Consider the following 22,718-nt stretch of genomic DNA (forward strand, 5'->3'; position numbering starts at 1 on the left):
TTAACAAACCAACCAGTCAATCAATCAATCAATCAATCAATCAATCAATCAATCAATCAATCAATCAATCAATCAATCAATCAATCAATCACTTTATTGGTTCTGCACATTCCAGGCAGTTCAAAGTCCTTCATATCATAAAAACACAAAAATAAAAAGTTAGAAAATCATAAAGTTTGAGAAACAAACGTTTAGTAGAATCGCATCATGAAGATCATCGTTCCCAACATGTAAACTTACGATGAATCAGAAACATCTCCAACCAGCTGGGATTTTATTCTGCATTTAGAGGAACTCAGTGTTTCGGCTGATTTCTAGACGTTTGTTCCAGATCTGTGGAGAATAGAAGCTGAACGCTGCATCATGTTTACAGACGTCCAGTCCGACTGAGCTGGAGACGATTCACTGACCGTCTGAACAGGAATGTCCAGCATGTGTGTGATCTGCAGAGCCGCGTCCAGCATGTGTGCGATCTGCAGGGCCGCGTCCAGCATGTGTGCGATCTGCAGTGTGTCCAGCATGTGTGCGATCTGCAGTGTGTCCAGCATGTGTGCGATCTGCAGTGTGTCCAGCATGTGTGCGATCTGCAGTGTGTCCAGCATGTGTGCGATCTGCAGAGCCGCGTCCAGCATGTGTACGATCTGCAGTGTGTCCAGCATGTGTGCGATCTGCAGTGTGTCCAGCATGTGTGCGATCTGCAGTGTGTCCAGCATGTGTGCGATCTGCAGTGTGTCCAGCATGTGTGCGATCTGCAGTGTGTCCAGCATGTGTGCGATCTGCAGTGTGTCCAGCATGTGTGCGATCTGCAGTGTGTCCAGCATGTGTGCGATCTGCAGTGTGTCCAGCATGTGTGCGATCTGCAGCTCTGACTCATCGGTGTGAAAATAAACGGTAAATCTGAGTCAAATGGGACAGGAACACGGATCGATGCTGATTGGATCAAACTGAGACGGATCTGCTGATGTTCCAGTCCAGAGTGACTGAAGGATGAACTCATCACACACACACACACACACACACACACACACACACACACACACACACACACACACACACACACCGTGAAGAGTGTTTCATTCCTCTACTTCCATCCGTCCGTCTCCTGATGAGTGAGTCAACATGGAGGCATGTGAGAGAGTGTGTGTGATGGCTGCGCCGCTTCCCGTCACCACAAACCTCAGTGTGTGTGTGTGTGTGTGCAAAGTGTCGCAGCATGACAGCTAGCGGTTATCTCCGACACACACCTCCGTCTGTGTTAATGGAGGGACGCCACTTCAGAAGCAGCACTCAGTGAAGGAGGCCCCTCAGCAGGGGCCCCTAACACCCCGACACACACACACACACACACACACACACACACACACACACACACACACACACACACAGTCTGCTGCGGTGGAGACACCAAGCTTCAAACACTTCCAGTCTAAAAGTGGACCAGAACCACAGAACCTGACCCGTCACCTTCATGGTGGGACTCTGAAGGAGACCAGAAGTTTACAGCAGCGAGGAGACGGAGGAGACAAGGAGACGAGGAGACGAGGAGACGAGGAGACGAAGGAGACGAGGAGACGAAGGAGACGAGGAGACAAAGGAGACGAGGAGACGAGGAGACAAAGGAGACGAGGAGACGAAGGAGACGAGGAGACGAAGGAGACGACCTGTCCTCTGAGACATGGTCCTCTGTCCTCTGATGGAGACGGAGTTTTGGGGACATGAACGTTAAAACCAGATCGTCGGTTAAATAAAAATATTTAGAATCAAAAAGTTCCAGCTCTGAGTTTTTACAGGATATTTTAGTAAATATTTCCTTTCATTCTAAATAAAGATTCTTATTTCTGCTCAGAAACGTTTTAACTTTTATAAGCTGATTTTGAGCCTTTCGTCTCATTTCTGTGTTTATCTTTACGTATTCATGTTTCATTCGTTGCCGTAGCAACCGACTGTGTGATTTTGTATAAATACGTTTTATTCTCGTGTTTTTTGAAGCTCCACACTTCAACCTGCATCATAAACACACACACACCTCTAATTATAACACACAGGTAAACTCCCGCAGGAAGAGAGAAACCTGCGTCGCCATGGCAACCGTGTCCCGGCGCTGGTTGCCGTGGGAGACGGCTTCTCCGCCGGGAGTCGGGGAAGTCGTGTTTTCCTGGGAGCTTTCTCCCAGAGCGACCTCTGACCTCTCCTCTTCATCGCTGAGGAAGGTGATCCGGTTAGACGGACAGCAGAGTCCATCAGAGCCGTGATCCGATTCCAGCAGCGGGTTTAACCTGCTAATCTAATTCCAAACGTCCTAATCCAATCCCGGTCTAACCTACTGAACAGCGGGAGGAGCGGCTCGGTCTCCGTGTGTCGGTTCTGCTGTGATCCGGTTCCCCTGAGCCCGGTTCAGGTTAGAGACTCGCAACCTAATGTGGACACAGTCAGAATAAAACTGCAGATCAGCTCAGTTCTATTACGAGAATCTGAGCCATCAGAACCGTCCAGAACCACCTGGAGGTTCTGCTGGGTTCCATGCGGTCCGGTCAGGTCGTGTTCTGCTGCCTTGCTTTAGGGAACTACGTCAGAAAAGAACCGCTCAGCCCACCGTTCAGGGGAACAAGGTCCGACCCGCAGCTGGAGCCGGGTCTGATCAGAACCGCCAGTTCTTCAGACCCGGCTCCAGAACCTCCAGGTTCTCTGTTCAAACTGGAGGAGCAGCAGAACCATGAGGCGGGTCGACGGCGCCGCAAAGACGACTGGAGTTTAAATTATTAGTTTGTTTCCTTTAACTGCAGGATGAACAGAATCTTTATTATTATAATTATTATAATTATAATTCACTTCATTTCATGTGAAACTAAACGCTGAGTGTTTCTCATGAAGAGGGGGAGCTGCTGCCCGGGGCCCCGGCCTGCTGGGACCGGCCCTGGCAGCACCAGCTGCCCGGGGCCCCGGCCTGCTGGGGCCGGCCCTGGCAGCACCAGCTGCCCGGGGCCCCGGCCTGCTGGGGCCGGCCCTGGCAGCACCAGCTGCCCGGGGCCCCGGCCTGCTGGGACCGGCCCTGGCAGCACCAGCTGCCCGGGGCCCCGGCCTGCTGGGGCCGGCCCTGGCAGCACCAGCTGCCCGGGGCCCCGGCCTGCTGGGACCGGCCCTGGCAGCACCAGCTGCCCGGGGCCCCGGCCTGCTGGGGCCGGCCCTGGCAGCACCAGCTGCCCGGGGCCCCGGCCTGCTGGGACCGGCCCTGGCAGCACCAGCTGCCCGGGTCATGCAGTAATAACTGGTTTATTATTCCTGCTTTATTAGGCGGGAACATGAGAGCCAATCAAACACAGTTACGGTCCAGAGGGTCCGTTTCCCGCAGCGCCGCGCCGGGAGGAGCCGCAGCCAGCCGAGGTGACGCCGCCGAGCCGCGGCGCTGCGGCTCACACGCTTCGCGCCGCCAAGTCCTGCAGCTGCGACCCGCTGCTTTATAGCAGCAGCAGCAGCAGCAGGGTGGGGAGGGGGGACGCTGCGGCTACAGGAATAGAGCCTGAGGGGGCGGAGAGGCGACCGAGGGGACCGGGAGCCCGGCGGGACCGCAGGCGTGGGCCGCCGCCTGGATCGATACGGAGAGAAAGTCTGTCCGTCTCTGGGGCTTTCACCAACTTTGCACTGCAAAAACACAAAACCCTGCAGAGACAATTTTACTCTACTGAAGATAAAACTAACTTATAAATAACTTTTCAGCAAGATACAGGAGCTTTATTTAAGTTATTAATAGCTAAATATTGTTTTTTTAAAAACTTAGTTTTATTTACAACTTTTCAACAACTGAAAAATGTAAATAAAACATTAAAGTTTCAGTAATCAGATTAAATGACTTTCACTTCCTGATTTAACGCCTTGATGTGCCCGTCCACCAGCTGCTTGCTAATTGCTGCTGGCTAGTCTGAAGGAACTGAGTGCAACCAGCTGAGTGGTTGCCATGGAGATGGAATGACGCCCAAACACGCATGAAAGAATCAGAGCAACGCTCCAGGTTTGTTTCTGATGAGGGAAAAACGTCATGATGGAAAATCGATTATAGAATTATTAGATCAATAACTCCTAGTTTTATGAATTATTGTATTATAAATTATTGACATGAAAGAAAGAAGAGTTTCTTATACATTTGTTCCAAGTGGACCAAGACATTTGCAAAACAAACTACACCAAAGTATTCGGTAATATTCTGTGTTTTTGCAGTGCAGCTGCTGATTTTCCTGATTATTCAGAAACTAGTTGGACTCTGATGTTTACTGGCTGCAGAACCCAAACAAACCGGGTCCTAGTGGGTCAGAGGTCACCCGACCGACCAGATACCTGCAAATTAGTTCTGGATGGAAAATAAAACCTTAAATCTGAACTCGGCTTTTCATCCAATCAGAGTCGACTTCGCCTTGTTGCTAGGCAGAATAAAACGACTCAAACCGACTGAAGCTTACTGGATCTTCCCCCACAGGAGCAGCAGAACCTTCTCTGGTGTCGGATCAGAACCAGAACACGTCCCGCTGGGTCACATGGTTCCATCGATCGGATCCGGATGTTTGTGGGTAAACATCCGTCCACTTCCTCCTCCGTCACAGAGCTCATCATGGCTGCTTGGTTCTGACCCGATTCTACAGCACCAGGACAAACCTGGGTTCATTCAGCACCAAACACATCAGAACCAGAACCGCACAGAAAAATGTCAGACCTCAGTTGAGGTCAAAGGTCATGACCAAACCATCAGAGAGACTCCATGAACCAGAACCACTGCTGACCCGAAGAACACAAAGACGGGCCTTCATGGAGAATCTGAGTCCAGTTTCAACTAACAGAACAATGAAACATGGTGGTGGCAGCATGATGCTGTGGGACTGCTCTGCTTCATCCACCGCTCCCAGTGAGCGTTCAGGATGAATCTGAATCAACATGTCGGCCATCTTGGCGTGGGCTGCAGCAGAAGGTCAGACTGTCCAACATCCTTCTCACTTGTCCCTCAGCCTTCCCGCTCCGAGCCGCAGAGAGAGAGAGAGGAGGATTGTGGGTAATGTGTTCTCATTAACGCCATCTGACAGCAGCGTTCTGCTGCGACCCGGTTCTCCCTCTGGGATCAATAAAGTTCATCTCAAGCCTGCAGCGCGGGCCGATCCGGCGCCGCGTTACCGGCAACATGGGATGAAGATGAAGCTGGAGAGGAAGATTTACAGCAGGACGCGGAGAGCAGATCAAACCGGGACAGAAAGTTTAACCCAGAGACAAGATGAAATCTGAAGCTTCAGAAAGTTTAGTGGAGGAAGACAGACGAGATGAAGCTCCAGGTCTGGACGACCAGCAGGCGAGTCCAGAGAGATTCAGTTGTTAAAACACCGCTGTAAGGACTTGAAAGAAATTTGACATTGAAATTGGGTCTCTGTCCCTTTAAGAAGCTCCTGCTCTCTCTGAAGCTCCGCCTCCAGGAAGTCGCCCCAACATGGCTCCTCTATTTAACAACGTTTTTACCAGCGCTGCTCTGAGCAGCGGCTCCACCAGCGGTTTGCTAACTGCTGCTGGCTAGTCTGAAGGAGCTGAGTGGGGGAGGAGCTGCGCCTCGAAGGCGGGGCTAAGGCCACCCAGACATTTTAACAGCTACTCCAACATCAGAGCAACACTCAAGGGAAAACATTAATAAAGTTGATTTTAGATGATACCGTCACTTTAAATAAGGTCCGAGGACGGGGTCTGATGATTAGCTTGTAGCTAAAGAACCTCCATGCTAACCATCAAATGTAACACTGTAAAAAACAAAAACCGTCACATCAGAGCCAGGAGGACGTAGCGATGAGTTCAGTCGTTACCGTGGCAACCTGAGGGATGGAGCTCAGATTCAGTCAGAGAAACTCCCGGCCTCAGTTGGCAGGTTAGAGGTCAAAGGTCACGGCTTGAGGTCAGCAGGGCTGCATCAGGATGGAGCATGAGACCCAAACCCCTCCCACCACCTGCCCCGCATGGCGGTGGAGGGGTGATGATGTGGGCTGGAAATGGAGCGAAGCAGCTCCACTTAGAGCAGCTGCTGAAACCAGGAGGTTATCGATCCGCTTTCAGCGTAATGTTTCATCCATTTAGATCACAGTGTGTGTGTGTGTGTGTGTGTGTGTGTGTGTGTGTGTGTGTGTGTGTGTGTGTGTGGGCGGTCAGCCTGCAGGTGCATCAACACGCCGCGCCGCTCCACCCAGACAGACACACAGCAGCAAACTGATTTAATGAAACACGGAGCGTTTGGAGCGTCAACATGGCAACCAGCGGCCGGCTAATGGAATGATGAATACGGCCTGCGTGACGCGGCGTGTTCCTGGAAAATCTGCCCCCCCCCCGCCGGCCATTTCCTCACGCCGCGGCGGCCATATTTCTTCCTAACAGCTGCGATGACAGCGGAGTCTTTCTGAGAACAAGCCGGGTCAATGATGATTAAAGACGCACCTTCCCACCGGCCTCTGCTGCTGGGCGAGGCACAGACAGAAACATCACAGGTTTTACAGCGGAACCAGTCAGCGGATCGAACCGGGTCCGACCGGATCACAGCGGTCTGGACGAGTTCAGGTACGGCAGAAAAATACTGAACCAAACAGGTCGGCCATTTTGCAGATCAGAAGAAAAGGTGGAAACCGCCCGGAACAATCTGACATGTTGGATGGTTTAACCGTCCTGGAAGAGGAGCATCAGTAGGATCATCAATAATCAATAAACGGTTAATCAGTGGGTCAGTTTGTAGATTGGACTCTGGTTCCCCCGTTGGAGGATGAAGTGATGCTTCAGAATGACAAACTCAACTTGATGAGCTGTGTGATGCTGACGGAGCTTCATCCAGAACCAGAACAAAAGTGTTTCCAGTTCAGTTTTACCAAATGCTATCATTTCGCTACAGGTGCTAGCCGCTAGCCCCCAGACAGCCGCTAGCCGGCAGGTAGCCGCCAGACAGCCGCTAGCCGCCAGATAGCCGCCAGACAGCCACAAGCCGCCAGACAGCTGCTAGCCGCCAGATAGCCGCCAGACAGCCACAAGCCGCCAGACAGCCGCTAGCCACCAGATAGCTGCTAGCCGCCAGACAGCTGCTAGCCGCCAGATAGCCGCCAGACAGCCACAAGCCGCCAGACAGCCGCTAGCCACCAGATAGCTGCTAGCCGCCAGACAGCTGCTAGCCGCCAGATAGCCGCTAGCCACCAAATAGCCGCTAGCCGCCAGACAGCCGCTAGCCGCCAGATAGCTGCAACTTCCTCCAATCAAGCCGACCAAATCTACAGAGCGGATGGTTACCAGCGATACGCTGGGTGCTAACCGGACACAGCCTCAGTGATTTCTCAGACAGCTCCCCCTGGTGTTTGGGTCAGGCGCTGCTTCGTCTCTCGTTCAAACAGAAACTTTTGGACTGGGCTGAAGTTTCCCAGCTTTCCTGTTGGGAATTTGCTTCGTTTCCAGGAATATTAAACTCTGAAGGGAACCGTGTTCATTAATCAGACTCATCAGGTCCAAACCGGACCTGACTCCAGCCCTGCGGCCGCCTGTCAGCACTCAACTTCCTGACGGTGACCTCAGAGGTCACATGTTACACGGTGACATCACGTCTGCCGCTAACGAGCTTCCCAACGAGGCAGGCTGTCGCTCCGCGTTGGGCCTGTAGCAGCAACGTCGGCAGGACGTTTGCTGCTCCGCAGACGATTTATAGGTCACCTCTTCCTCTGGAAGAGCAGAGGAGAACCTCCGCTTCCGGGTCCGCTCCGGTTCTGTTCCGGATCTGTTCTGGTTCTGTTCCGGCTCCGCTCTGGTTCTGTTCCGGCTCCGCTCTGGTTCTGTTCCGGCTCCTGTTCCGGTTCTGTTCCGGCTCCGCTCTGGTTCTGTTCCAGCTCTGTTCCGGCTCCGCTCTGGTTCTGTTCCGGCTCCGCTCTGGTTCTGTTCCGGCTCCGCTTTGGTTCTGTTCCGGCTCCGCTCTAGTTATGTTCCGGCTCCGCTGCGGGTCTGTTCCGGCTCTGTTCCGCTCTGGTTCTGTTCCGGCTCTGTTCCGCTCTGGTTCTGTTCCAGCTCCGCTCCGGTTCTGTTCCGGGTCTGTTCCGCTCCGGCTCTGTTCCGGCTCCGTTCCGGCTCCGCTCTGGTTCTGTTCCGGCTCCGCTCTGGTTCTGTTCCGGCTCCTGTTCCGGGTCTGTTCCGGCTCCGCTCTGGTTCCGTTCCGGCTCCGCTCTGGTTCTGTTCCGGCTCCGCTCTGGTTCCGTTCCGGCTCCGCTCTGGTTCTGTTCCGGCTCCGCTCTGGTTCCGTTCCGGCTCCGCTCTGGTTCTGTTCCGGCTCCGCTCTGGTTCCGTTCCGGCTCCGCTCTGGTTCTGTTCCGGCTCCGCTCTGGTTCTGTTCCGGTTCCTGTTCTGGCTCCGCTCCGGGTCTGTTCCGGCTCCGCTCCGGGTCTGTTCCGCTCCGGTTCCGGCTCTGCTCTGCAGAGTCTCCATGTTGTCCTGGTGCATGCTGGGAACTGTTTTAATCTTCCTTTCTGCAGTAAAATATCCAGCTGAATACGCTCACATTAAATCTCCATGGTAACCAGTGAGTCATAATCGCTTCCGCTGAATTAAAAATGCTGAAAATGACAAAGAGTTGCACCAAGATGGCTGCTGCCGACGGAAACGTGTTTTCAGACCAGCAGCTCATCGTCCTGTAGCCTGATCAACCAGCAGCTCAGACGGAGCGTCGGACCGGGTCACACGCCCGGCTCGGCCAATCAGCATCTCTCATGGGAACAGGAAGTGAACTAGGCGCCGTCATGGCTGCTGATTCCTCCGTCGGGTCGGATCGGTTCGACCCGGCAGGACAAAGGCCCACAGGACTCATCGCTCTGGCTCACAGCTGAGTCACAGACGGGGTCAAAGGTTAAACACAGTCATCAGGACGGCGATGAAGGTCAGCAGACCCAGAGCTCGTCATCAGATAGAGATAAAAGTTCAGGAAGTTCTAATTTATCCGGAGAGGAGGAGGAGAGCAGGAAGAGAGGAAGAGGAGAGGAAGAGGAAGAGGAGAGGAAGAGGAGAGGAAGAGGAGACCATCAGCAGGAGAGCAGGAGGAGGAGAGGAAGAGGAGGAGAGGAAGAGGAGAGGAAGAGGAGACCATCAGCAGCAGGAGGTGTGCTCCTGTCGCCTCTCGCTGGAACCAAACCCAAAGAGACGGAACCAACCATCATTCATCCATCCATCATCTGGACCTGACCCGGTCCCTCCAGCTGGTCGGACTCACCCGGCGTCGCTGCTGTTTCCACAGATTAAGGCGTCCTTGGCTCCTTCCACTTTGTAGAAATTATCTGGAAGAGAAGAAGATCAGAGCTCAGAACTGTTTCCTGTTCATAAGAACTGTTTCCTGTTCAACAGAACTGTTTCCTGTTCAACAGAACCGTTTCCTGTTCAACAGAACCGTTTCCTGTTCAACAGAACCGTTTCCTGTTCAACAGAACCGTTTCCTGTTCAACAGAATCGTTTCCTGTTCAACAGAACTGTTTCCTGTTCAACAGAACCGTTTCCTGTTAATCAGAACCGTTTCCTGTTCAACAGAACCGTTTCCTGTTCATAAGAACTGTTTCCTGTTCATAAGAACCGTTTCCTGTTCATAAGAACCGTTTCCTGTTAATCAGAACCGTTTCCTGTTCAACAGAACCGTTTCCTGTTCATAAGAACTGTTTCCTGTTCATAAGAACTGTTTCCTGTTAATCAGAACCGTTTCCTGTTCAACAGAACCGTTTCCTGTTCATAAGAACTGTTTCCTGTTCAACAGAACCGTTTCCTGTTAATCAGAACCGTTTCCTGTTCAACAGAACCGTTTCCTGTTCATAAGAACTGTTTCCTGTTCATAAGAACCGTTTCCTGTTCATAAGAACCGTTTCCTGTTAATCAGAACCGTTTCCTGTTCAACAGAACCGTTTCCTGTTCATAAGAACTGTTTCCTGTTCATAAGAACTGTTTCCTGTTAATCAGAACCGTTTCCTGTTCAACAGAACCGTTTCCTGTTAATCAGAACCGTTTCCTGTTCAACAGAACCGTTTCCTGTTCATAAGAACTGTTTCCTGTTCATAAGAACCGTTTCCTGTTCATAAGAACCGTTTCCTGTTAATCAGAACCGTTTCCTGTTCAACAGAACCGTTTCCTGTTCATAAGAACTGTTTCCTGTTAATCAGAACTGTTTCCTGTTCAACAGAACCGTTTCCTGTTCAACAGAACCGTTTCCTGTTAATCAGAACCGTTTCCTGTTCAACAGAATCGTTTCCTGTTCAACAGAACTGTTTCCTGTTCAACAGAACCGTTTCCTGTTAATCAGAACCGTTTCCTGTTCAACAGAACCGTTTCCTGTTCATAAGAACCGTTTCCTGTTCATAAGAACTGTTTCCTGTTCAACAGAACCGTTTCCTGTTCAACAGAACCGTTTCCTGTTCAACAGAATCGTTTCCTGTTCAACAGAACTGTTTCCTGTTCAACAGAACTGTTTCCTGTTCAACAGAACCGTTTCCTGTTCAACAGAACTGTTTCCTGTTCAACAGAACCGTTTCCTGTTAATCAGAACCGTTTCCTGTTCAACAGAACCGTTTCCTGTTCATAAGAACTGTTTCCTGTTCATAAGAACCGTTTCCTGTTCATAAGAACCGTTTCCTGTTAATCAGAACCGTTTCCTGTTCAACAGAACCGTTTCCTGTTCATAAGAACTGTTTCCTGTTCATAAGAACTGTTTCCTGTTAATCAGAACCGTTTCCTGTTCAACAGAACCGTTTCCTGTTCATAAGAACTGTTTCCTGTTAATCAGAACTGTTTCCTGTTCAACAGAACCGTTTCCTGTTCATAAGAACTGTTTCCTGTTCATAAGAACCGTTTCCTGTTCATAAGAACCGTTTCCTGTTAATCAGAACCGTTTCCTGTTAATCAGAACCGTTTCCTGTTCAACAGAACCGTTTCCTGTTCATAAGAACTGTTTCCTGTTCATAAGAACTGTTTCCTGTTAATCAGAACCGTTTCCTGTTCAACAGAACCGTTTCCTGTTCATAAGAACTGTTTCCTGTTCATCAGAATCGTTTCCTGTTCATCAGAATCGTTTCCTGTTCAACAGAACCGTTTCCTGTTCAACAGAACCGTTTCCTGTTCATAAGAACTGTTTCCTGTTCATAAGAACTGTTTCCTGTTCATCAGAACTGTTTCCTGTTCATCAGAACTGTTTCCTGTTCATCAGAATCGTTTCCTGTTCATCAGAACCGTTTCCTGTTCATAAGAACTGTTTCCTGTTCATAAGAACTGTTTCCTGTTCATCAGAACCGTTTCCTGTTCATCAGAACTGTTTCCTGTTCATCAGAACTGTTTCCTGTTCATCAGAACCGTTTCCTGTTCATCAGAACTGTTTCCTGTTCATCAGAACCGTTTCCTGTTCATCAGAACTGTTTCCTGTTCATCAGAACTGTTTCCTGTTCATCAGAACCGTTTCCTATTCATCAGAACTGTTTCCTGTTCATCAGAACTGTTTCCTGTTCATCAGAACTGTTTCCTGTTTATAAGAACTGTTTCCTGTTCAACAGAACCGTTTCCTGTTCATCAGAACTGTTTCCTGTTCATCAGAACTGTTTCCTGTTCATCAGAACTGTTTCCTGTTTATAAGAACTGTTTCCTGTTCAACAGAACCGTTTCCTGTTCATCAGAACTGTTTCCTGTTCATCAGAACCGTTTCCTGTTCATAAGAACTGTTTCCTGTTCATAAGAACTGTTTCCTGTTCATAAGAACTGTTTCCTGTTCATCAGAACCGTTTCCTGTTCATCAGAACTGTTTCCTGTTCATCAGAATCGTTTCCTGTTCATCAGAACTGTTTCCTGTTCATCAGAATCGTTTCCTGTTCATCAGAATCGTTTCCTGTTCAACAGAACCGTTTCCTGTTCATAAGAACTGTTTCCTGTTCATAAGAACTGTTTCCTGTTCATCAGAACCGTTTCCTGTTCATCAGAACTGTTTCCTGTTCATCAGAATCGTTTCCTGTTCATCAGAACCGTTTCCTGTTCATAAGAACTGTTTCCTGTTCATAAGAACTGTTTCCTGTTCATCAGAACCGTTTCCTGTTCATCAGAACTGTTTCCTGTTCATCAGAACTGTTTCCTGTTCATCAAAACTGTTTCCTGTTCATCAGAACCGTTTCCTGTTCATCAGAACTGTTTCCTGTTCATCAGAACCGTTTCCTGTTCATCAGAACTGTTTCCTGTTCATCAGAACTGTTTCCTGTTCATCAGAACTGTTTCCTGTTCATCAGAACTGTTTCCTGTTTATAAGAACTGTTTCCTGTTCATCAGAACTGTTTCCTGTTCATCAGAACTGTTTCCTGTTTATAAGAACTGTTTCCTGTTCAACAGAACCGTTTCCTGTTCATCAGAACTGTTTCCTGTTCATCAGAACCGTTTCCTGTTCATAAGAACTGTTTCCTGTTCATAAGAACTGTTTCCTGTTCATAAGAACTGTTTCCTGTTCATCAGAACCGTTTCCTGTTCATCAGAACTGTTTCCTGTTCATCAGAATCGTTTCCTGTTCATCAGAACTGTTTCCTGTTCATCAGAATCGTTTCCTGTTCATCAGAATCGTTTCCTGTTCAACAGAACCGTTTCCTGTTCATAAGAACTGTTTCCTGTTCATAAGAACTGTTTCCTGTTCATCAGAACCGTTTCCTGTTCATCAGAACTGTTTCCTGTTCATCAGAATCGTTTCCTGTTCATCAGAACCGTTTCCTGTTCATAAGAACTGTTTCCTGTTCATAAGAACTGTTTCCTGTTCATCAGAACCGTTTCCTGTTCATCAGAACTGTTTCCTGTTCATCAGAACTGTTTCCTGTTCATCAAAACTGTTTCCTGTTCATCAGAACCGTTTCCTGTTCATCAGAACTGTTTCCTGTTCATCAGAACCGTTTCCTGTTCATCAGAACTGTTTCCTGTTCATCAGAACTGTTTCCTGTTCATCAGAACTGTTTCCTGTTCATCAGAACTGTTTCCTGTTTATAAGAACTGTTTCCTGTTCAACAGAACCGTTTCCTGTTCATCAGAACTGTTTCCTGTTCATCAGAACTGTTTCCTGTTCATCAGAACTGTTTCCTGTTTATAAGAACTGTTTCCTGTTCATCAGAACTGTTTCCTGTTTATAAGAACTGTTTCCTGTTCATCAGAACTGTTTCCTGACTCTCACAGATCTCAGAGCTTCCCGTCTCTAAATTCTCTTCCCTTCTTTCTCCTTCTACTCTCCCCTCATTTCCAACATGTCCGCCGCCTTCGTGTCTCAGCAGAAGCAGCTCCTGGTTCTGATTAACGTTTTGCTCTCATGGTGCAGATGGCAGCAGAACCTGCCATCGTTTCCCTGCAGCCTCCTGCAGACGGGCCGTCTGGTCCCGGCTTCCTGCCCGTCTCCCGCGGTTACCGGCGGATCGATACCCTCATCAGACCGTTTGGACCGTCTGAGCGGCCGGCCAATAAAACCCGGACCATTACAGCAAACACGCTTTGTTAAACATTTATCCAACACTTAAACCGACCACAGGCCATTTCCCTCTGCATTAATGCCTGGAGTCTGCCGGTACCGGGGCGGCCCAAACCCACTCAGCAGCAACAGAACCTGACATGCAGGCGCTTTAACTGCTCCAAAACAAAACCCAGACTGGTGCAGGCGAGTTCAGGGAAATGCTGAGGTTAAATAATCTGAGGATGATGAGGAATGAGATGCCAGATTAAAGCCAGGTGAAGCGGATCCGGCCTGCGGTTCTGATTGTTCTTCCTCAGCCGTCTCCTTCGCTGCCATACTGACCGGCTCTCCGTGTTTCAGCCTCTTCTGGGACGTTAATCCGTCCCGTCGTGTTTCCATGACAAACATCCAATCTGACAGAACAGCAGCCACAACAGAACCGCAGAACCGGCTCGGTTTGATCGTCTGACGTTGGATCTGGAGAGTATTGATCATCTGGACCCGCTGCGACAAGAAGCATCTTTTAGTCTTTTGTTGTCACAAAAATAATTTGTTCTCTTTTATTTTGTAAAACCAGATAAACACCAAAACTAACGAGACGTTCAAACGGATTTCAGAGAAAAAACGTCTCAAGTTATTAAACAGAATCAGTTTCATTATTTACCGCAGCGTGTCTGAGATTAGCTTTAGCTTCATCTCCTTTGGTTTAGCTAGCATAGTGTTAGCTTACTTTAGCGTAGCCTAGCTTAACCTACTTTGTTTTTGTGTCTGGAATATTTATTTTTCTGGACTTTTCTTGATGTTTCTGTTCATATTCTGGTTGAATCGTGTGATTGAACATTTTGTTCCTCTGCAGCTGGATGGTTGTCACACAGTTATTATAATGCGTAACTATGGCAACAAGATGCGGCTCTTACAACTCGGAGGAGCTTAGCTTGATTTTTGGGTAAATAAAGTATTTTTCAAATTAAACTAAGCTAAATTTCTGGCCTCCATTTGGCTTTGTGTGCCTTAGCTTAGCTAGCCTCGGCTAGCATAGCGCAAGCTAGCCTCATCTTACCCAGATTTAGCTTTAACATTATTCAGAAACCAATTTAATTACTTAAAAATTAAATATAACACTGTACATGAGACACATTTAACATTTCCTATTAAAACCTGATTATTAATTACATTTTTTCGAGATTCTCCATGTATTTGACGTTACGTTGATAACATTTTACCCACATAGTAAGTTTCAGCTGGTTGTCTTTTCCTGACTTCAGAGGAAACAAAACAAAGTGCAGTTTGTAGTTCAGCCGTTAAAGAGCCAGTTTACCAGAAACTGAGAATTTAAGCTAATTAAAGACAACAAACGATTTGTTCTGCGTCCAAACGCAGCGAACGGGACGCTGCTGCTGCTGGAGCTTCTCTGCCCGCGGCTCCCAGGGAGAACAAACCGGGTGTTTGCCTCCACTTAATGGCATCACCTGATGTTCAACACTCGTGTTCTTCGTCACCAGATGAATGCATATTAGCACTCGCTCTGACATTTAATAAAAAGATTCATTTTTCCCAAAGAGACCACCATCTGGGAAGATTTCACTGAGCTGCAGAAATGTAGAAAATTGTCTCGACGGGACGCCTGGAGGAGAGCGCCTAATTTCATTCCTCTTTAAAAACTCAAGAGCAGCAAATTATCCTGTCGGGGATGAATGAACCTCTGTCCGGCGCCGCGGCGTTTTCATCAGCACAAGATGAATTTACAGGACAAAAGCTGCAGCTTTGACACACACAGCAGGAAGAGTTATAGTCCGGAGTGAATTATCCGGCGCTTTGTTCGTCAGCAGGAAGGGACCAGTCAAAGGACGGCGGTCCAGGTGGCTCTGCCTCATCAATCAGAACCAGTCAGATCCTGAGTTTATCAGAACCGCTCACCTGGTAAGACGCTGCAACCCGACCCACCTGCTGACTCAGCACAAGCAAAGCCTGATGGGAAACGTTTGGAGAGAACGTGTTGCATTGATCGGCAGACTGAGGGCTGATCAGGGATCAGTACAGAGGACCGGGCCGGGCCGGGCCGGGCCGGACCGGACCGGGCCGGACCAGGCATCTCGGGTTTCAGCAGCTTTTAGGGGTCGATACGGCAACCCGCAGGGGACAATTATTTGTTGTGATGGATGCAGAGGTAAACTGGGAGCGAACATTTAGAAGGTGCATTAGTGAAGAGCAGCGACCCGACATTCACCTTCACCGTAAACGTCATCGGGACGCAACAACTTCCTGTCCTGAGGCGGCCGGTTCTACTGCCCGGCTCACCGACCGCCACAGGAACAGGAAGCTCAGGAAACAGGAAGCTGAGGCTCAGGAAACAGGAAGCTGAGGCTCAGGAAACAGGAAGCTGAGGCTCAGGAAACAGGAAGCTGAGGCTCAGGAAACAGGAAGCTGAGGAAACAGGAAGCTGAGGCTCAGGAAACAGGAAGCTGAGGCTCAGGAAACAGGAAGCTGAGGCTCAGGAAACAGGAAGCTGAGGAAACAGGAAGCTGAGGAAACAGGAAGCTGAGGCTCAGGAACAGGAAGCTGAGGCTCAGGAAACAGGAAGCTGAGGAAACAGGAAGCTGAGGCTCAGGAAACAGGAAGCTGAGGCTCAGGAAACAGGAAGCTGAGGAAACAGGAAGCTGAGGCTCAGGAAACAGGAAGCTGAGGAAACAGGAAGCTGAGGCTCAGGAAACAGGAAGCTGAGGAAACAGGAAGCTGAGGCTCAGGAAACAGGAAGCTGAGGCTCAGGAAACAGGAAGCTGAGGAAACAGGAAGCTGAGGCTCAGGAAACAGGAAGCTGAGGAAACAGGAAGCTGAGGAAACAGGAAGCTGAGGCTCAGGAACAGGAAGCTGAGGCTCAGGAACAGGAAGCTGAGGCTCAGGAAACAGGAAGCTGAGGCTCAGGAAACAGGAAGCTGAGGAAACAGGAAGCTGAGGCTCAGGAAACAGGAAGCTGAGGAAACAGGAAGCTGAGGCTCAGGAAACAGGAAGCTGAGGCTCAGGAAACAGGAAGCTGAGGCTCAGGAACAGGAAGCAGTTTGCCGCTCTGCAGCGTTCAGGACAGTCTGTCAAACCGTCACCAGAACAGATTCAGTTTGTCTCTGAATCCAAAATTATTCACATCTCTTCTTTCCTTCCACTACGACTCAGAAAGTTCAGCCTTGATCTACGGGTCAGCCTGACGTCTCAGGAAGGCCGATCTGACCGTTGTCTGCGTAGAAATGACGGAGGCGGCCATGTTTTCTACGCAGACGGAGCAGATCTGGAGAAACGGAGCGAACAGCCCCAGGACTGAACCACCAGACCCCCCAACAGCTCCATGTCAGGTTCAGGCCTCAGTCCGCAGGTCAGAGGTCACAAACCGAGGAAGCTGAGAAGTTTATCTGGAATCCGTCGAGTTTGGAGACCAAACAGAAAAACCAGCAAAATGAGAACTCAAACCAACAGTTCAGCTCGGTGGAGGCGGAGTCATGATGTGGGCTCGTTTTACAGCCAGAACCGGGAACCTTGTGGTCAGAGGTAGCTTAAAACGTAAAGAATTAAGCTGTTTCAATGGCCTAGTCAAAGTCCAAACATGCTGGAAGCCGTGTGGTTTGGTCGTTCCTGGAAGTCAGATTTACTCCATCGTTAAACGTCAGGAGGTGGAAAACAAACAGCGGCGAGTTTTTCTCTAATAACGACAGAAACTAGTGAGTAAAGTGAGTTATTGACTGGTTTGGTGTCAGGATGGAAAATCTCAGCTCGACTCTTTGTGTCGAGTCGGACCTGGAATAAAAGCCTCCGCAGTGACGGATGAGGAACTACTGGGTCTTTGTCTGGTGTTTACCTGAACGTCAGCTGGGCCTTTCACTTCCACAGCACTGAGAACACTCAGACCAGACCGGAGACAAAGAGATCCATGTCATTATTCCGTTTCTGGAACCGTTTTCACCGGAATGTTCTGGGAATCTGAATAACAGTAAAACTATTCAGAGGAAATGACCTCAATGCAGCCTAAACTCATCACTAGGTGGGTTTTGTTCTGGGATTTTTAATAGATTCAGCCAATAAAACGGTGACAACTGCTTTTATGAGAGGCTAAGCTAAGAATAATTTAGCTAAACCAAAATAAGACAGGGTGAGCTAAGCTAAGTTTAGCTAAGCTAATAGAACAAAGCTAAGCTAAGAATAATTTAGCTAAACCAAAATAAGACAGGGTGAACTAAGCTAAGCTAAGTTTAGCTAAGCTAATAGAACAAAGCTAAGCTAAGAATAATTTAGCTAAACCAAAATAAGACAGGGTGAGCTAAGCTAAGCTAAGTTTAGCTAAGCTAATAGAACAAAGCTAAGCTAAGAATAATTTAGCTAAACCAAAATAAGACAGGGTGAGCTAAGCTAAGTTTAGCTAAGCTAATAGAACAAAGCTAAGCTAAGAATAATTTAGCTAAACCAAAATAAGACAGGGTGAACTAAGCTAAGCTAAGTTTAGCTAAGCTAATAGAACAAAGCTAAGCTAAGAATAATTTAGCTAAACCAAAATAAGACAGGGTGAGCTAAGCTAAGCTAAGTTTAGCTAAGCTAATAGAACAAAGCTAAGCTAAGAATAATTTAGCTAAACCAAAATAAGACAGGGTGAGCTAAGCTAAGTTTAGCTAAGCTAATAGAACAAAGCTAAGCTAAGAATAATTTAGCTAAACCAAAATAAGACAGGGTGAACTAAGCTAAGCTAAGTTTAGCTAAGCTAATAGAACAAAGCTAAGCTAAGAATAATTTAGCTAAACCAAAATAAGACAGGGTGAGCTAAGCTAAGCTAAGTTTAGCTAAGCTAATAGAACAAAGCTAAGCTAAGAATAATTTAGCTAAACCAAAATAAGACAGGGTGAGCTAAGCTAAGTTTAGCTAAGCTAATAGAACAAAGCTAAGCTAAGAATAATTTAGCTAAACCAAAATAAGACGGGGTGAGCTAAGCTAAGTTTAGCTAAGCTAATAGAACAAAGCTAAGCTAAGAATAATTTAGCTAAACCAAAATAAGACGGGGTGAACTAAGCTAAGCTAAGTTTAGCTAAGCTAATAAACAAAGCGAAGCTAAGAATAATTTAGCTAAACCAAAATAAGACGGGGTGAAGTAAGCTAAGCTAAGTTTAGCTAAGCTAATAGAACAAAGCTAAGCTAAGAATAATTTAGCTAAACCAAAATAAGACGGGGTGAAGTAAGCTAAGCTAAGTTTAGCTAAGCTAATATAACAAAGTTAAGAATAATTTAGCTAAATTAAAATAAGATGGGGTGACGAAGCTAAGCTATGTTTAGCTAAGCAGCTAGGCTAATCAGATGTGATCAACGGAGCCAACACTAGTGACGTTTAGCATTGTTAGCATTGTTTTCCAATGCTAAGCTAATGCTAAATAAGGTAAGATGAACTAAGATACACGGAGTTAAAACAATATTAGCTAACATGGGAAATGTTGATTTGAGCTGAAAAAAGCTTAGCTGGGACAAATAAGTAAATAAAATACATTAAGCTAATGCTAAGCTAAGAACTAGGCTAAAACACATCAAGGTCCAGACTCAGGGCTCCATCTGGCCTGTTGACCGTCCCGTCCTCCAGCTACCGATAAGTTTTATATTAAACTTATTCTATTATTTTTAATGATATCAAAGTGACAAAGCCTAACGACATAATCATCGCTGAGCTCTTGCTACAAGAACCAAAACCTGCAATGCATCCTGGGATAGATTCCACCAGAACTGTGGTCCAATCAGGGAGAAGCAGGAAGTCCAGACGGCCGTTTCCAAAGTTTGGTGGTTTTTCAACTCGGATGGAAATCGATGTGTGCAGATTTAGCTTCCAATGCAAAAGATAAGTTTAGTTTGTTTTTGAGCCACAATGTTGAGAACAAAAAGGTTCAGATGTAAAACTGATTATTCCCTGAAATTTAAGCCTTTTAGAGCCCAAAACTCCCAAAACACAGAAAACAATTAAAGTAAAACCAAAAACCTTCAAAGCCTGGAGAATAAGAAACACAGACAATAGAAACAATGACTCAGGAAAATTAATGTGTTTAAACCGTCAGTCAGGACGGCCGAGCAGGTGTGTGTGTGTGTGTGTGTGTGTGTGTGTGTGTGTGTGTGTGTGTGTGTGCGTCCTGACGTCAGCTGCAGCCGCAGCTCCAACCTGACGTTGTCTGGTCCGTTTATGCAGCAGCAGCATCACAGCTCTGACACAGAAACATCTCCAGAGCAACAGGAAGCTGCGTCCAGCAGGAAGTCCTGACGCCGCCGCCCGCCCGCCCCGAACCCCCCTAACCGGACTCACCTTCGTGTTCGATGAAGTCCCTGACGGAGGCCCAGGTCTTGTTGTTGCAGAAGAAGGAGGCGTTGGCCGGCAGGCTGCCGTTGATGCAGTGCTCGGTGCTGCGGACGCATTTCTGCCGCAGGTTTCCCATGAACAGCTGCAGGCCGATGAGGGCGAAGACGCTCAGGCAGAAGACGGTGAGGATCATGACGTCAGCGAGCTTCTTCACCGACTGGATCAGGGCGCCGACGATCGTCTTCAGGCCTGCGGGCCAGTGAGGACGTTACACACCGTAACGTCAAACAGCTGGCAGCACAGGAAGATGGCCGCCCTCTGCCGCAGCAGGGGAAGATGGCCGCCCTCTGCCGCAGCACAGGAAGATGGCCGCCCTCTGCCGCAGCACAGGAAGATGGCGGCCATCTCTGCCGCAGCAGGGGAAGATGGCCGCCATCTCTGCCGCAGCAGGGGAAGATGGCCGCCCTCTGCCGCAGCAGGGGAAGATGGCGGCCATCTCTGCCGCAGCAGGGGAAGATGGCCGCCATCTCTGCCGCAGCAGGGGAAGATGGCCGCCATCTCTGCCGCAGCAGGGGAAGATGGCCGCCATCTCTGCCGCAGCACAGGAAGATGGCGGCCATCTCTGCCGCAGCAGGGGAAGATGGCGGCCATCTCTGCCGCAGCAGGGGAAGACGGCGGCCATCTCTGCCGCAGCAGGGGAAGATGGCCGCAATCTGCCGCAGCAGGGGAAGATGGCGGCCATCTCTGCCGCAGCAGGGGAAGATGGCCGCCCTCTGCCGCAGCAGGGGAAGATGGCGGCCATCTCTGCCGCAGCAGGGGAAGATGGCGGCCATCTCTGCCGCAGCAGGGGAAGATGGCCGCCCTCTGCCGCAGCAGGGGAAGATGGCCGCCCTCTGCCACAGCAGGGGAAGATGGCCGCCATCTCTGCCGCAGCAGGGGAAGATGGCCGCCATCTCTGCCGCAGCAGGGGAAGATGGCCGCCCTCTGCCGCAGCAGGGGAAGATGGCCGCCCTCTGCCGCAGCAGGGGAAGATGGCCGCCATCTCTGCCGCAGCAGGGGAAGATGGCCGCCATCTCTGCCGCAGCAGGGGAAGATGGCCGCCATCTGCCGCAGCAGGGGAAGATGGCCGCCCTCTGCCGCAGCAGGGGAAGATGGCCGCCATCTCTGCCGCAGCAGGGGAAGATGGCCGCCCTCTGCCGCAGCAGGGGAAGATGGCCGCCCTCTGCCGCAGCAGGGGAAGATGGCGGCCATCTCTGCCGCAGCAGGGGAAGATGGCCGCCCTCTGCCGCAGCAGGGGAAGATGGCCGCCCTCTGCCGCAGCAGGGGAAGATGGCCGCCCTCTGCCGCAGCAGGGGAAGATGGCCGCCCTCTGCCGCAGCAGGGGAAGATGGCCGCCATCTCTGCCGCAGCAGGGGAAGATGGCCGCCCTCTGCCGCAGCAGGGGAAGATGGCCGCCATCTCTGCCGCAGCAGGGGAAGATGGCCGCCCTCTGCCGCAGCAGGGGAAGATGGCCGCCCTCTGCCGCAGCAGGGGAAGATGGCCGCCATCTCTGCCGCAGCAGGGGAAGATGGCCGCCCTCTGCCGCAGCAGGGGAAGATGGCCGCCATCTCTGCCGCAGCAGGGGAAGATGGCCGCCCTCTGCCGCATGTTTCACACAAACTCAGTTGGAGTTCGAATTTGATCCAACATTTGAGCTTTGGGCTGATTTTCCCTCCTGACAGTCCGGTAGACCCGGTTCTATTGGACCTGCTCATTTCTGCTGCTAGCGCTAGGCTAGCATGTTAGCTTTGGTTGGATTTACCCAGGATGCCCTGCGCTGTTCTCCACTTCCTGCTTTTGGAGCGGTCTCCGGTCCGCTTGATGTTCACTTCAACCGAACCCAGACTGAGGTCAGAGGTCGATTAGAGTTCACACCTCACCAACCGAACCGGACTTTCTAGTTCAGGGGTGTCCAAAGTGTGGCCCGGGGGCCATTTGTGGCCCTCAGAGTGATTTCCTGCAGCGCTGCACCACCAAACACAGATGGTACCGGACCATGAGGCGGGAAACAGCCGTTGGGTTTGGATCACTGTTGGGTCAGGATGTCAGGGAGGTGAAACTGAGGGGCGGCCATCTTGATTCAGGCTAAAAAACTAATGATCATGCATTTATATCATGAGTAAAAGGATAAATAAGACATTCCTCCTGCTGAAAATCACAACTTCACCCTCTAAAACTGCTGAAGCTACACTGAGACGCAGACGAAGTGGGTCGGAACAAACAGAACCGAACACAGACCAGCTGTCAGAACCTCCTCCGTTTCCAGGTTTGAATGTTCAGCTGCTTCCTCACAAACAGACCCGACCCTGTTGGCTGTGGTGCTGGACAGAGTTCTAGCAGAACCACTGAGGAACAACAAGGTTCTGAACCCGACAGGCAGAGTGGACACAGAGGCTCAGAACGACCCGAAACTTCTGCACGGCGACACCGACTCATTCTGTCCAGAAGGAAAACATCCAGTTTCATTTCCAGACGAATCATAATTTAATGATTCGAGTCCAAACGAAACCTCAACACCACGATTTAACGTGAATCACCAGGTTGAGACATTGATCTGGAGGAAACGGATCCATGGACAACAGGAGGACCGGGCCGAACCAGAACTGGACTCAGAACTGGACTCAGAACTGGACTCGGCATGAGGTTCGCTTCCTGCCCACTGGAATTGTGGGAAATGAAGGAAAAAATGGAGGAAATCTCAACCAAACCTGCAGAGTTTCAGCAAGAACTTCATGTTTTAGTAAAGAAAACCTGGCAGATTCATGAAATGAAGCAGAGGAGGTTGAGAAAACCAACATTTTGTCATTAAGACGTATTTAAGTCAGAAACAATAATCTGGACATCAATAATCCATATAAAAAGTGTTTGTGGGTTTTGCCAGTTTCAGATTTACAATCGGACCCTTCCTGGCCTCTGCTG

At 49.3% G+C, this 22,718-nt stretch overlaps 1 protein-coding gene across 1 annotated transcript in view; it reads right to left on the minus strand.

Moving 5' to 3' along the window:
- Window positions 1-22,718, minus strand: part of LOC103456963 (sodium channel protein type 5 subunit alpha-like) — a 167,256-nt gene that overhangs the window by 87,780 nt on the left and 56,758 nt on the right. The window contains exons 8-9 of the mRNA XM_081601625.1: window positions 19,767-20,009; window positions 9,236-9,299 (exon numbers count right to left, since the gene is read on the minus strand). Of these exons, the coding sequence (XP_081457751.1) occupies window positions 9,236-9,299; window positions 19,767-20,009 (307 nt within the window). The remainder of the gene's footprint in view (window positions 1-9,235; window positions 9,300-19,766; window positions 20,010-22,718) is intronic.

Source organism: Poecilia reticulata, chromosome 20, assembly GCF_904066995.2.
Source record: "Poecilia reticulata chromosome 20, P_reticulata-male-v2, whole genome shotgun sequence".
NCBI classification, from domain to species: Eukaryota; Metazoa; Chordata; class Actinopteri; order Cyprinodontiformes; family Poeciliidae; genus Poecilia; species Poecilia reticulata.